Source organism: Cherax quadricarinatus, chromosome 30 (assembly GCF_038502225.1).
Source record: "Cherax quadricarinatus isolate ZL_2023a chromosome 30, ASM3850222v1, whole genome shotgun sequence".
Taxonomy (NCBI): Eukaryota; Metazoa; Arthropoda; class Malacostraca; order Decapoda; family Parastacidae; genus Cherax; species Cherax quadricarinatus.
Genome location: NC_091321.1, coordinates 12,302,318 through 12,318,682, shown reverse-complemented (window position 1 = coordinate 12,318,682; position 16,365 = coordinate 12,302,318). Strand labels below are relative to the sequence as shown.

General features: G+C 39.0%; 1 protein-coding gene across 1 annotated transcript in view; it reads left to right on the top strand.

Annotated features, from left to right (window-relative positions):
• LOC128692641 (alanine aminotransferase 1) overlaps positions 1–16,365 on the top strand; it is a 90,343-nt gene that overhangs the window by 36,364 nt on the left and 37,614 nt on the right. Inside the window, exons 3-4 of the mRNA XM_070089914.1 lie at positions 5,998–6,237; positions 14,943–15,056. Coding sequence (XP_069946015.1) covers positions 5,998–6,237; positions 14,943–15,056 — 354 coding nt within the window. The remainder of the gene's footprint in view (positions 1–5,997; positions 6,238–14,942; positions 15,057–16,365) is intronic.

Here is a 16,365-nt window from a genome sequence, read left to right as displayed (position 1 = left end):
AGAGGTGCTCAGAAATACAACACTATAGAAGCATATACGTATAAAGATACACAACATATCCCTGCAAACTGCCAATATCCCAAACCCCTCCATTAAAGTGCAGGCATTGTACTTCCCATTTCCAGGACTCAAGTCCGACTATATGAAAATAACCGGTTTCCCTGAATCCCTTCACTAAATATTACCCTGCTCACACTCCAACAGATCGTTAGGTCCCAAGTATCATTCGTCTCCATTCACTCCTATCTAACATGCTCATGCACGCTTGCTGGAAGTCCAAGCCCCTCGCCCAAAAAACCTCCTTTACCCCCTCTTTCCAACCCTTTCGAGGACGACCCCTACCCCTCCTTCCTTCCCCTATAGATTTATATGCTTTCCATGTCATTCTACTTTGATCCATTCTCTCTAAATGACCAAACCACCTCAACAACCCCTCTTCTGCCCTCTGACTAATGCTTTTATTAACTCCACACCTTCTCCTAATTTCCACACTCCGAATTTTCTGCATAATATTTACACCACACATTGCCCTTAGACAGGACATCTCCACTGCCTCCAACCGTCTCCTCGCTGCTGCATTTACCACCCAAGCTTCACATCCATATAAGAGTGTTGGTACTACTATACTTTCATACATTCCCTTCTTTGCCTCCATAGATAACGTTTTTTGACTCCACATATACCTCAACACACCACTCATCTTTTTTCCCTCATCAATTCTATGATTAACCTCATCCTTCATAAATCCATCTGCCGACATGTCAACTCCCAAGTATCTGAAAACATTCACTTCTTCCATACTCCTCCTCCCCAATTTGATATCCAATTTTTCTTTATCTAAATCATTTGATAACCTCATCACCTTACTCTTTTCTATGTTCACTTTCAACTTTCTACCTTTACACACATTCTCAAACTCATCCACTAACCTTTGCAATTTTTCTTTAGAATCTCCCATAAGCACAGTATCATCAGCAAAAAGTAACTGTGTCAATTCCCATTTTGAATTTGATTCCCCATAATTTAATCCCACCCCTCTCCTGAACACCCTAGCATTTACTTCTTTTACAACCCCATCTATAAATATATTAAACAACCATGGTGACATTACACATCCCTGTCTAAGACCTACTTTTACCGGGAAGTAATCTCCCTCTCTTCTACACACCCTAACCTGAGCATCACTATCCTCATAAAAGCTCTTTACAGCATTTAGTAACTTACCACCTATTCCATATACTTGCAACATCTGCCACATTGCTCCTCTATCCACTCTATCATATGCCTTTTCTAAATCCATAAATGCAATAAAAACTTCCCTACCTTTATCTGAATACTGTTCACATATATGCTTAAATGTAAACACTTGATCTACACATCCCCTACCCACTCTGAAACCTCCCTGCTCATCCGCAATCCTACATTCTGTCTTACCTCTAATTCTTTCAATTATAACCCTACCGTATACTTTTCCTGGTATACTCAGTAAACTTATTCCTCTATAATTTTTACAATCTCTTTTGTCCCCTTTCCCTTTATGTAAAGGGACTATACATGCTCTCCGCCAATCCCTAGGTACCTTCCCCTCTTTCATACATTTATTAAACAAAAGTACCAACCACTCCAACACTGCTTTTAACATTTCTGTCATGATCCCATCAGTTCCAGCTGCTTTACCCCCTTTCATTCTACGTAATGCCTCACGTACCTCCACCACACTTACATTCTGCTCTTCTTCACTCCTAAAAGATGGTATACCTCCCTGGCCAGTGCATGAAATTACCGCCTCCCTTTCTTCCTCAACATTTAAAAGTTCCTCAAAATATTCTCGCCATCTACCTAATACCTCCCTCTCCCCATCTACTAACTCCCCTACTCTGTTTTTAACTGACAAATCCATACTTTCCCTAGGCTTTCTTGTTTAACTCACTCCAAAATTTTTTCTTATTTTCATTAAAATTTCTTGACAGTGCCTCTCCCACTCTATCATCTGCTCTCCTTTTGCACTCTCTCACCACTCTCTTCACCTTTCTTTTACTCTCCATATACTCTGCTCTTCTTATAACACTTCTGCTTTGTAAAAACCTCTCATAAGCTACCTTTTTCTCTTTTATCACACCCTTTACTTCATCATTCCACCAATCACTCCTCTTTCCTCCTGCCCCCACCCTCCTATAACCACAAACTTCTGCCCCACATTCTAATACTGCATTTTTAAAACTATTCCAACCCTCTTCAACCCCCCCACTACTCATCTTTGCACTAGCCCACCTTTCTGCCAATAGTCGCTTATATCTCTCCCGAACTTCCTCCTCCCTTAATTTATACACTTTCACCTCCCTCTTACTTGTTGCCACCTTCCTCTTTTCCCATCTACCTCTTACTCTAACTGTAGCTACAACTAAATAATGATCCGATATATCAGTTGCCCCTCTATAAACATGTACATCCTGGAGCCTACCCATCAACCTTTTATCCACCAATACATAATTTAACAAACTACTTTCATTACGTGCTACATCATACCTTGTATATTTATTTATCCTCTTTTTCATAAAATATGTATTACTTATTACCAAATTTCTTTCTACACATAGCTCAATTAAAGGCTCCCCATTTACATTTACCCCTGGCACCCCAAATTTACCTACTACTCCCTCCATAACATTTTTACCCACTTTAGCATTGAAATCCCCAACCACCATTTCTCTCACACTTGATTCAAAACTCCCCACGCATTCACTCAACATTTCCCAGAATCTCTCTCTCTCCCCTACACTTCTCTCTTCTCCAGGTGCATACACACTTACTATAACCCACTTTTCACATCCAATCTTTATTTTACTCCACATAATCCTTGAATTTATACATTTGTAGTCCCTCTTTTCCTGCCATAACTTATCCTTCAACATTATTGCTACTCCTTCTTTAGCTCTAACTCTATTTGAAACCCCTGACCTAATCCCATTTATTCCTCTCCATTGAAACTCTCCCCCCCCCCTTCAGCTTTGTTTCACTTAAAGCCAGGACATCCAGTTTCTTCTCATTCATAAGATCCATAATCATCTCTTTCTTATCATTTGCACAACATCCACGCATATTCAGACTTCCCACTTTGACAATTTTCTTCTTCTTATTCTTTTTAGTAATCTTTACAGGAAAAGGGATTACTAGCCCATTGTTCCCGGCATTTTAGTTGACTTTTACAACACGCATGGCTCACGGAGGAAAGATTCTTATTCCACTTCCCCATGGATATAAAAGGAAAAGTAATAAGACCAAGAACTATTAAGATAAAATCAAAGAAAACTCAGATGAGTGTGTATAAATAAACGTGTACATGTATGTGTAGTGTGACCTAAGTGTAAGTAGAAGTAGCAAGACATGCCTGTAATCTTGCATATTTATGAGACAGACAAAAGACACCAGCAATCCTACCATCATGTAAAACAATTACTCTTATATATATTTATTTATTTATTAATTTGAACATGATACAGTGAAGTACAAAAGAATACAGTTAAATGCAGCATGCCAAAGCCACTTGAATGCATAGCATTACAGGCAGGCTTAAAATTAACTTTATTTAACTAAGCAATGAAGTATTCAGTGGTAAAACATTATTGTAAACAGATAACAAGCACAAATGAGTATTACAAAAACAGGTCGTATGGTTGCATGCATTGCTGTACAAACAGTATTTATTTATTTATTTATTTATTTAATTTGAACATGATAGAGAAGTACAAGGAATACAATTTTTAAAGTGCAGCATGCCAAAGCCCCTGGTATGCAGAGCATTATGGGCAGGCTTAAAATTAAGATTAACTAAGCAATGATATATTCAGTGGTACAAAAATTATTGTAAAACAGATAACAATTTAGTACAAATGAGTATTACAAAGACTTTAGCATTGAAATCCCCAACCACCATTTCTCTCACACTTGATTCAAAACTCCCCACGCATTCACTCAACATTTCCCAGAATCTCTCTCTCTCCCCTACACTTCTCTCTTCTCCAGGTGCATACACACTTACTATAACCCACTTTTCACATCCAATCTTTATTTTACTCCACATAATCCTTGAATTTATACATTTGTAGTCCCTCTTTTCCTGCCATAACTTATCAGGACAGGTCATATGGTCATTTACTGTGTTGCTGTGTAATCAGTAGAATGGAGTATATATATATATAATTTTTAGATGTACCCTTTTGGTGTGTGTATCCTGCAGGATGTGGGTATGGTTATATATATAGTGGGAAGGATTACTTACCTATTTGTTTACCTGTGAGAGTAGAATCCAAGTTTTGTTGAAATTCTTAAGATTTGTCCCTATGGATTTATTTACGCGTATTTTGCCCTTTAATATTGTTTGCTACCAATTGTTTCTTGGTAGGTACTGGAGTACATGTTGATTTTATTACTCATTTTTAATTGTGGCTCATGCCCTTGCTTCAGATATTGTGATACCAATATTGTAGTAATAGTTTATAATTGACCTTTCTATTTACCGTGGCAGTACAGTGGACCCCCGCTTAACGATCACCTCCAAATGCGACCAATTATGTAAGTGTATTTATGTAAGTGCGTTTGTACGTGTATGTTTGGGGGGTCTGAAATGGACTAATCTACTTCACAATATTCCTTATGGGAAAAAATTCGGTCAGTACTGGCACCTGAACATACTACTGGAATGAAAAAAGTTCGTTAACCGGGGGTCCACTGTATATTGTTAGAAATAGTCAATTATTATCTGTTGTTTGATAGTGTTTTTCCTAGTACTTGTTTGTGTATAGCCTTTTGTGTTTTTAATGTTACCCTTTCGCACCAACCTTCATTTACATTGTAGCAACACATTATTAGCTTTATATATCAATATATACTCGCATATTCACATTGAAAATTTGACAAGGGACAGCTTGGGGGCATGAGTAGATTTACTGTTGGAATATCATTGTTGTATTCATGGGAAGAGCTGAAACCCCTAAGCATTATGCAACACTTGGGGAATAGGTAGCATTTAATATTAATCAAGGGGAGGCTAGCTCTAATCCCACAGATTAAAAGCACTTCAGCATCAAGGCACCTTCCTTGAAGTAATTTTGTATGTCACGATTAAAAAAAATGGTTATTTTTTGATGGCAGTGAGAGGCTCTAGCTCCAAGTAATTGAACCTATCCTCCCTTGGCTAGCACTTGATTGCCTCTTATTCTCCAAGTGCTGAACAGCCCTTGCAGGTTTAGCACTCGCTACTAATGTAGGTAATAATAATAATAATTATTATATGTAAAGTAAAAGGACACAAGTGCAGCTAATGTGACATTTTTATTGTGGCAACGTTTCACCACAATAAAAATGTCACATTAGCTGCACTTGTGTCCTTTTACTTTACATATTGTCGGTAATTCTATCAACATTATTACATAACTATTATAAGCGCCTTTAGCAGTAAACCCATAAGTCATGCATCGCTATAATAATAATTTTGCAGTTTGGTCAATAATTTATCAGCAAGATTTATAGGTTCTGTTTTTAATTATTGGTTCTCAAACTTCCCTTCATATTTATAATTGAAAAATTGCTTTATTGATTTTTGGACTGATGAAAGTAAAACATTCCATACCATAAACTACTTACAGCAAATCACAATGTTATATTCCCATAATATAATTTAAATATTTACTTTTGAAACTATTGTACAACTTAAACTATGATAAATTCTTTAGTATTAAGTAGTCAGTAAGTCATTAAATTAAGTCTGCCCATAATGCCTAGGCATGATAGAGGCTCTCTTTGCACTGCAACTCATTATTGTAAATACATAATCTCAATGTACTGTACTACTTGCAAAGAAATAAAATTGATTGATTGATTAACAAAGACTGTAGAGGCTTCTGTTAATACAGGTTACTATTTATACCTTAATGTTATTAAATCATCTATGTTCTATTCATTCATTGCACAAAAAGTTAATATTTGCTCTGTTCTTAGGTGGTGTCTCTGTGTTTGATGCCATCCCTTATGGATGACCCCTTCATTCCCTCTGATGCCAAGGAGCGTGCCCGTGCCATACTGAATGGCTGCAAAGGTGGTTCCCTGGGCTCCTACAGTGACTCTCCTGGCATCGAGATCATCAGACACCACGTGGCAGAATATATCGAGAGGCGGGATGGCTTTCCTTCCAACTGGGAAAATATAATCCTCTGTGCTGGTGCCTCTGAAGGAATCAGGGTTTGTTTGTTACAACTGCCATACAAATTAACCTTTTCTTAATTATAATAGGACCCCCATATCCGCAGGTTTGGTATCCACAGTTTCAGTTATCCATTGTTTACCGTGGCCCAGAAAATATAGCCTTAATTTGCTTAATAATGATCAGAAAGTGCAAAAGTAGTGATGGAAGTTCTTCGAAGCCTAAGAGAAGCTGTGAAGTGCTTCCCATCAGTGAAAAAGTGAGAATTCTCCACTTGTGCATAATTTATCAATTAAACTAAGTAATAAGTATGTATGTAAATGAAAAAACTTATATATAGGGTTTGCTACTATCTACTGTTTCATTATCCATGGTAGGTCCTTGGAACTTATCCACCACAGATACAGGGGTCCTACTGTATATTGTAATAATCCAGCATATATAATAGTACAGTAGTTTCTGTTAAAGCTCTTGAAATATACTGTATGTGTACATGTATCTATTTGTTTGGGTTATATGTGAACTGTTTCAGCTCTGATGTTTTGACATGTAATTTATATTGCTACACACACACACACACACACACACACACACACACACACACACACACACACACACACACACACACACACACACACACACACACACACACACACAGAGGTATGATAAAGCTCACGGCTCGGGGAGAGTGACCTAGTAGCGATCAGTGAAGAGGCGGGGCCAGGAGCTCGGACTCGACCCCCGCAACCTCAACTAGGTGAGTACAACTAGGTGAGTACACACACACACACACACACACACACACACACACACACACACACACACACACACACACACACACACACACACACACACACACACACACACACATACACATATTAAATCTGATGAGGACCAGGCAGGACTTCAAAGAGACCTGGACAGACTGGACACCTGGTCCAGCAAATGGCTTCTCGAATTTAATCCTGCCAAATGCAAAGTCATGAAGATAGGGGAAGGGCACAGAAGACCACAGACAGAGTATAGGCTAGGTGGCCAAAGACTGCAAACCTCACTCAAGGAGAAAGATCTTGGGGTGAGTATAACACCGAGCATGTCTCCGGAAGCACACATCAATCAGATAACTGCTGCAGCATATGGGCGCCTGGCAAACCTGAGAACAGCATTCCGACACCTTAGTAAGGAATCATTCAAGACACTGTACACCGTGTATGTCAGGCCCATACTGGAGTATGCAGCACCTGTTTGGAACCCGCACTTGATAAAGCACGTCAAGAAACTAGAGAAAGTACAAAGGTTTGCGACAAGGTTAGTTCCAGAGCTAAGGGGAATGTCCTATGAAGAAAGATTAAGGGAAATCGGCCTGACGACACTGGAGGACAGGAGGGTCAGGGGAGACATGATAACGACATATAAAATACTGCGTGGAATAGACAAGGTGGACAAGGACAGGATGTTCCAGGGAGGGGACACAGAAACAAGAGGCCACAGTTGGAAGTTGAAGACACAAATGAGTCAGAGAGATAGTAGGAAGTATTTCTTCAGTCATAGAGTTGTAAGGCAGTGGAATAGCCTAGAAAATGACGTAGTGGAGGCAGGAACCATACACAGTTTTAAGACGAGGTTTGATAAAGCTCATGGAGCGGGGAGAGAGAGGGTCTAGTAGCAACCGGTGAAGAGGCGGGGCCAGGAGCTAGGACTCGACCCCTGCAACCACAAATAGGTGAGTACAAATAGGTGAGTACACACACACACACACACACACACACACACACACACACACACACACACACACACACACACACACACACACACACACACAAAACTGAGGAGGAGGTGAAGAAGCTGCTAAGTGACCTTGATACCTCAAAGGCGATGGGACGGACAACATCTCCCTGTGGATCCTTAGAGAGGGAGCAGAGACGCTGTGTGTGTCACTAACCATGATCTTCAACACATCCCTCAAAACTGGGCAACTACCTGAGGTATGAAAGACGGCAAATGTAGTTCCCATTTTTAAGAAAGGAGACTGAAACAAGGCACTAAACTATAGACCAGTGTCACTGATGTGTATAGTATGCAAAGTCATGGAGAAGATTATCAGGAGAAGAATGGTGGAGCACCTGGAACAGAACAAGATTATAAATGACAACCAGCACATATTCATGGAAGGCAAATCCTGTGTCACAAACCTCCTGGAGTTTTATGACAAGGTAACAGAAGTAAGACACGAGAGAGAGGGGTGGGTTGACTGCATTTTCTTGGACTGCAAGAAGGCCTTCGACACAGTTCCTCACAAGAGATTAGTGCAGAAGGTAGAGGATCAGGTACATATAACAGGAAGGGCATTGCAGTGGAACAGAGAATACCTGACAGGGAGGCAACAACGAGTCATGGTACGAGATGAGGTATCACAGTGGGTGCCTGTGATGAGCGGGGTTCCACAGGGGTCAGTCCTAGGGCCAATGCTATTTTTGGTATATGTAAATGACATGATGGAAGGGATAGACTCAGATGTGTCCGTTTGCAGATGATGTGAAGTTAATGAGAAGAATTAAATCAGATGAGGATCAGACAGGACACGTGGTCCAGCAACTGGCTACTCGAATTTAACCCAGCCAAATGCAAAGTCATGAAGATCGGGGAAGGGTAAAGAAGACCTCAGATAGAGTATAGGCTAGGGGGCCAAAGACTGCAAACCTCACTCAAGGAGAAAGATCTTGGGGTGAGTGTAATACCGAGCACATCTCTGGAAGCACACATCAACCAGATAACTGCTGCAGCATATAGGTGCCTGGCAAACCTGAGAATAGCATTCCTATACCTCAGTAAGGAGTCGTTCAAGACTGTACACCGTGTACGTCAGGCCCATACTGGAGTATGCAGCACCAGTTTGGAACACACACCTGGCCAAGCACGTCAAGGCTAGTTTCAGAGCTAAGGGGAATGTCCTACGAAGAAAGGTTAAGGGAAATAGGCCTGACAGCACTGGAGGACAAGAGGGTTAGGGGAAACATGATAATGACATACAAAATATTGGGAGGAATAGATAAGGTGAACAGAGACAGGATGTTCCAGAGATGGGACACAGAAACAAGGGGTCACAATTGGAAGTTGAAGACTCAGATGAGTCAAAGGGATGTTAGGAAGTACTTCTTCAGTCACAGAGTTGTCAGGAAGTGGAATAGTCTGGAAAGTGAGGTAGTGGGGGCAGGAACTGTACATAGCTTTAAGCCAAGGTATGATAAAGCTCATGGAGCAGGGAGAGAGAGGACCTAGTAGCAGTCAGTGAAGAGGCAGGGCCAGGAGCTGAGTCTCGACCCCTGCAACCACAAATTGGTGAGTGGACACACACACACACACACACACACACACACACACACACACACACACACACACACACACACACACACACACACACACACACACACACACACACACACACACACACACACACACACACACACACACACACACACAGCCACAGAGTAGTCAGGAAGTGGAATAGTTTGGGAAGCGATGTAGTGGAGGCAGGATCCATACATAGCTTTAAGCAGAGGTATGATAAAGCTCGCAGTTCAGGGAGAGTGACCTAGTAGCGACCAGTGAAGAGGCGGGGCCAGGAGCTTGGACTCGACCCCTGCAACCTCAACTAGTTGAGTACACTCTCACTAACACACTCTCCCTTTCTCTCACTTTCTATCTCACTCACTTTCACTCTCTCACTCTCTCTCTTTCACTCTCTTTCACTCTCTCTTTCACTCTCTCTCTTTCACTCTCTCTCTTTCACTCTCTCTTTCTCTCTCTCTTTCACTCTCTTTCACTCTCTCTCTTTCACTCTTTCACTCTCACTCTCTCTTTCACTCTCTCTCTCTCTTTCACTCTCTCTCTCTTTCACTCTTTCTCTCTCTTTCACTCTTTCTCTCTCTTTCACTCTTTCTCTCTCTTTCACTCCCTCTCTCTTTCACTCCCTCTCTCTTTCACTCCCTCTCTCTTTCACTCCCTCTCTCTTTCACTCTCTCTCTTTCACTCTCTCTCTTTCACTCTCTTTCACTCTCTTTCACTCTCTTTCACTCTCTTTCACTCTCTCTCTCTCTCTCTCTCTCTCTCTCTCTCTCTCTCTCTCTCTCTCTCTCTCTCTCTCTCTCTCTCTCTCTCTCTCTCTCTCTCTCTCTCTCTCTCTCTCTCTCTATATATATATATATATATATATATATATATATATATATTTTTCAACAAGTCGGTCGTCTCCCACCGAGGCAGGGTGACCCAAAAAAGAAAGAAAATCCCCAAAAAGAAAATACTTTCATCATCATTCAACACTTTCACCACACTCACACATTATCACTGCTTTTGCAGAGGTGCCCAGAATACAACAGTTTAGAAGCATATACGTATAAAGATACACAACATATCCCTCCAAACTGCCAATATCCCAAACCACTCCTTTAAAGTGCAGGCATTGTACTTCCCATTTCCAGGACTCAAGTCCGACTATATGAAAATAACCGGTTTCCCTGAAACCCTTCACTAAATATTACCCTGCTCACACTCCAACAGATCGTCAGGTCCCAAGTATCATTCGTCTCCATTCACTCCTATCTAACATGCTCATGCACACTTGCTGGAAGTCCAAGCCCCTCGCCCACAAAACCTCCTTTACCCCCTCTTTCCAACCCTTTTGAGGACGACCCCTACCCCTCTTTCCTTCCCCTATAGATTTATATGCTTTCCATGTCATTCTACTTTGATCCATTCTCTCTAAATGACCAAACCACCTCAACAACCCCTCTTCTGCCCTCTGACTAATGCTTTTATTAACTCCACACCTTCTCCTAATTTCCACACTTCGAATTTTCTGCATAATATTTACACCACACATTGCCCTTAGACAGGACATCTCCACTGCCTCCAACCGTCTCCTCGCTGCTGCATTTACCACCCAAGCTTCACATCCATATAAGAGTGTTGGTACTACTATACTTTCATACATTCTCTTCTTTGCCTCCATAGATAACGTTTTTTGACTCCACATATACCTCAACGCACCACTCACCTTTTTTCCCTAATCAATTCTATGATTAACCTCATCCTTCATAAATCCATCCGCCGACACGTCAACTCCCAAGTATCTGAAAACATTCACTTCTTCCATACTCCTCCTCCCCAATTTGATATCCAATTTTTCTTTATCTAAATCATTTGATACCCTCATCACCTTACTCTTTTCTATGTTCACTTTCAACTTTCTACCTTTACACACATTCTCAAACTCATCCACTAACCTTTGCAATTTTTCTTTAGAATCTCCTATAAGCACAGTATCATCAGCAAAAAGTAACTGTGTCAATTCCCATTTTGAATTTGATTCCCCATAATTTAATCCCACCCCTCTCCCGAACACCCTAGCATTTACTTCTTTTACAACCCCATCTATAAATATATTAAACAACCATGGTGACATTACACATCCCTGTCTAAGACCTACGTTTACCGGGAAGTATTCTCCCTCTCTTCTACACACCCTAACCTGAGCCTCACTATCCTCATAAAAGCTCTTTACAGCATTTAGTAACTTACCACCTATTCCATAAACTTGCAACATCTGCCACATTGCTCCTCTATCCACTCTATCATATGCCTTTTCTAAATCCATAAATGAAATAAAAACTTCCCTACCTTTATCTAAATACTGTTCACATATATGCTTCAATGTAAACACTTGATCTACACATCCCCTATCCACTCTGAAGCCTCCTTGCTCGTCCGCAATTCTACATTCTGTCTTACCTCTAATTCTTTTAATTATAACCCTACCGTATACTTTTCCTGGTATACTCAGTAAACTTATTCCTCTATAATTTTTACAATCTCTTTTGTCCCCTTTCCCTTTATATAAAGGGACTATACATGCTCTCCGCCAATCCCTAGGTACCTTCCCCTCTTTCATACATTTATTAAACAAAAGTACCAACCACTCCAACACTATATCTCCCCCTGCTTTTAACATTTCTGTCATGATCCCATCAGTTCCAGCTGCTTTACCCCCTTTCATTCTACGTAATGCCTCACGTACCTCCACCACACTTACATTCTGCTCTTCTTCACTCCTAAAAGATGGTACATGTATACCTCCCTGGCCAGTGCATGAAATTACCGCCTCCCTTTCTTCCTTAACATTTAAAAGTTCCTCAAAATATTCTCGCCATCTACCTAATACCTCCCTCTCCCCATCTACTAACTCCCCTACTCTGTTTTTAACTGACAAATCCATACTTTCCCTAGGCTTTCTTAACTTGTTTAACTCACTCCAAAATTTTTTCTTATTTTCATTAAAATTTCTTGACAGTGCCTCTCCCACTCTTTCATCTGCTCTCCTTTTGCACTCTCTTCACCTTTCTTTTACTCTCCATATACTCTGCTCTTCTTATAACACTTCTGCTTTGTATATATATATATATATATGTATATATGTATATATATATATATATATATATATATATATATATATATATATATATATATATATATATATATATATATATATATATATATATATATATATATATATATAATATATATATAAGGAGGCTTTAGGAAAGGTAGGGGGTGTGTGGACCAGGTGTTTACAGTGAAACATATAAGTGAACAGTATTTAGATAAGGCTAAAGAGGTCTTTGTGGCATTTATGGATTTGGAAAAGGCGTATGACAGGGTGGATAGGGGGGCAATGTGGCAGATGTTGCAAGTGTATGGTGTAGGAGGTAGGTTACTGAAAGCAGTGAAGAGTTTTTACGAGGATAGTGAGGCTCAAGTTAGAGTATGTAGGAAAGAGGGAAATTTTTTCCCAGTAAAAGTAGGCCTTAGACAAGGATGTGTGATGTCACCGTGGTTGTTTAATATATTTATAGATGGGGTTGTAAGAGAAGTAAATGCGAGGGTCTTGGCAAGAGGCGTGGAGTTAAAAGATAAAGAATCACACACAAAGTGGGAGTTGTCACAGCTGCTCTTTGCTGATGACACTGTGCTCTTGGGAGATTCTGAAGAGAAGCTGCAGAGATTGGTGGATGAATTTGGTAGGGTGTGCAAAAGAAGAAAATTAAAGGTGAATACAGGAAAGAGTAAGGTTATGAGGATAACAAAAAGATTAGGTGATGAAAGATTGAATATCAGATTGGAGGGAGAGAGTATGGAGGAGGTGAACGTATTCAGAGATTTGGGAGTGGACGTGTCAACGGATGGGTCTATGAAAGATGAGGTGAATCATAGAATTGATGAGGGAAAAAGAGTGAGTGGTGCACTTAGGAGTCTGGGGAGACAAAGAACTTTGTCCTTGGAGGCAAAGAGGGGAATGTATGAGAGTATAGTTTTACCAACGCTCTTATATGGGTGTGAAGCGTGGGTGATGAATGTTGCAGCGAGGAGAAGGCTGGAGGCAATGGAGATGTCATGTCTGAGGGCAATGTGTGGTGTGAATATAATGCAGAGAATTCGTAGTTTGGAAGTTAGGAGGAGGTGCGGGATTACCAAAACTGTTGTCCAGAGGGCTGAGGAAGGGTTGTTGAGGTGGTTCGGACATGTAGAGAGAATGGAGCGAAACAGAATGACTTCAAGAGTGTATCAGTCTGTAGTGGAAGGAAGGCGGGGTAGGGGTCGGCCTAGGAAGGGTTGGAGGGAGGGGGTAAAGGAGGTTTTGTGTGCGAGGGGCTTGGACTTCCAGCAGGCATGCGTGAGCGTGTTTGATAGGAGTGAATGGAGACAAATGGTTTTTAATACTTGACGTGCTGTTGGAGTGTGAGCAAAGTAACATTTATGAAGGGATTCAGGGAAACCGGCAGGCCGGACTTGAGTCCTGGAGATGGGAAGTACAGTGCCTGCACTCTGAAGGAGGGGTGTTAATGTTGCAGTTTAAAAACTGTAGTGTAAAGCACCCTTCTGGCAAAACAGTGATGGAGTGAATGATGGTGAAAGTTTTTCTTTTTCGGGCCACCCTGCCTTGGTGGGAATCGGCCAGTGTGATAATAAAATAAAAATATATATAATGTATATATATATATATATATATATATGTATATATATATGTATATATATATATGTATATGTATATATATATATATATATAATATAATGTATATATATGTATATATATGTATATATATGTATATATAGATGTATATATATGTATATATATATGTATATATATGTATATATATATATATATATGTATATATATATATATATATATATATATGTATATATATATATATATATGTATATATATATATATATATATATATATATATATATATATATATATATATATATATATATATAATATATATATATATATATAATTATATATATATATATATATATATATATATATATATATATATATATACATACATAATGTATATATATATATATATATATATATATATATATATATATATATATATATATATGCATATATATATGTATATATATAAAGGAGGGGTTTGGGATATTGGCAGTTTGGAGGGATATGTTGTGTATCTCTATACGTATATGCTTCTAAACTGTTATATTCTGAGCACCTCTGCAAAAGCAGTGATAATGTGCGAGTGTGGTGAAAGTGTTGAATGATGATGAAAGTATTTTCTTTTTGGGGATTTTCTTTCTTTTTTTTTGGGTCACCCTGCCTCGGTGGGAGACGACCGACTTGTTGAAAAAAAAAAAAAAATATATATATATATATTTTCAGGGAATAATGAAGATGATGATCAAGCATGAAAATGGAATTAAACCTGGAGTAATGATCCCCATCCCTCAATACCCACTTTACTCTGCAACTATAGCAGAGTATGATCTCCACCAGGTACGTTCTGCATGCGTTTGTCATATTATGTACATATAGTATAAGGAAAGCTAATGTATCGAAAAATAAAGCCATGGATTATTTTACGAAATAAAAATGCAAAATAATTCTGCACCTTAATGCTACATATGAAAACATTCTTGACAGTTTCTTATATTCACAGGTAAATATATTTTAATATTGTTATAAGACTTAAGGATGTTTTATACAATATAACCCATATTAGGCCCAACTGGTAATTAGCAGAAAGGTACATAATTATATTGATAGAATATAAGCAATACAGTACAGTGTACATATTTAAAATGACTCATGTGAACTAAATAAATAAAGGAATCTGTTTTTACTCCTACAGTATTAACCCTTTGACTGTTTTGGTCGTATATATACGTCTTACGAGGTACCGTGTTTGACTTACATATACTCATATTCTAGCGGCTTCAAATCAAGCAGGAGAAAGGTGGTAGGCCCACATGTGAGAGAATGGGTCTGTGCGGTCGGTGTGCACCATATAAAAAAAATCCTGGAGCATGCGGTGCATAATAAGAAAAAAAAACTCCGATAGTTTTTTTTTTAATTAAAATGCAGACTTTGTGATCTATTTTCGTATAGTATTTATGGTTCGTATAGTATTTATGGTATTCTTGGTCTCATTTGATAGAATGGAAAACCTATTATAGAAATAGAGGTGATTTTGATTCGTTTTTCTATAAAAAGAACCTGGAAATGGAGCTCAAAGTAGGGGAAATGTTTGATTTTTGCCGATGTTCAAAAGTAAACAAATGATATCATTGTCCAATAAATGTCCAACTAGCCATTCTAATATGCAGTCATGGATGGGTTGACATTATTTGTACAATTATTACAGTATTGCAGTAGTCTGCATAACAGTAAATCTTCTATTGTTTGTTTGAATAAAAATTCATAATAGAAAGCAAGAGTAATATCAGAGGGGCCTGGAGATGTGACTGATGAACAAAGAAAATGTTATTTTAGAGCCAGGAATGTCTGCATTGTTCATTCTGGACCTTATTTTGAAATTGTCATATTTTTTAATTTTCGTGAGATTGGTCAAATTGCAAATTTCTGACCACATTATTGGGGAGTTGAAATCGGTAAATGGGCAGTTTCTTGTACTCAGTCGATAGAAAAAACGAAGTTCTAAAGAAATAGTTATGCGTTTGGTCGACTGGAACAATGGAATTAGCGGAAAATAGGGCTCAAAGTGGGCAAAATCACCGATTTGTAAATATTGCTGAGGTTGCTAACTTCGCGAGAGCGTAATTCCATCAGTTTTCCATTAAATTTC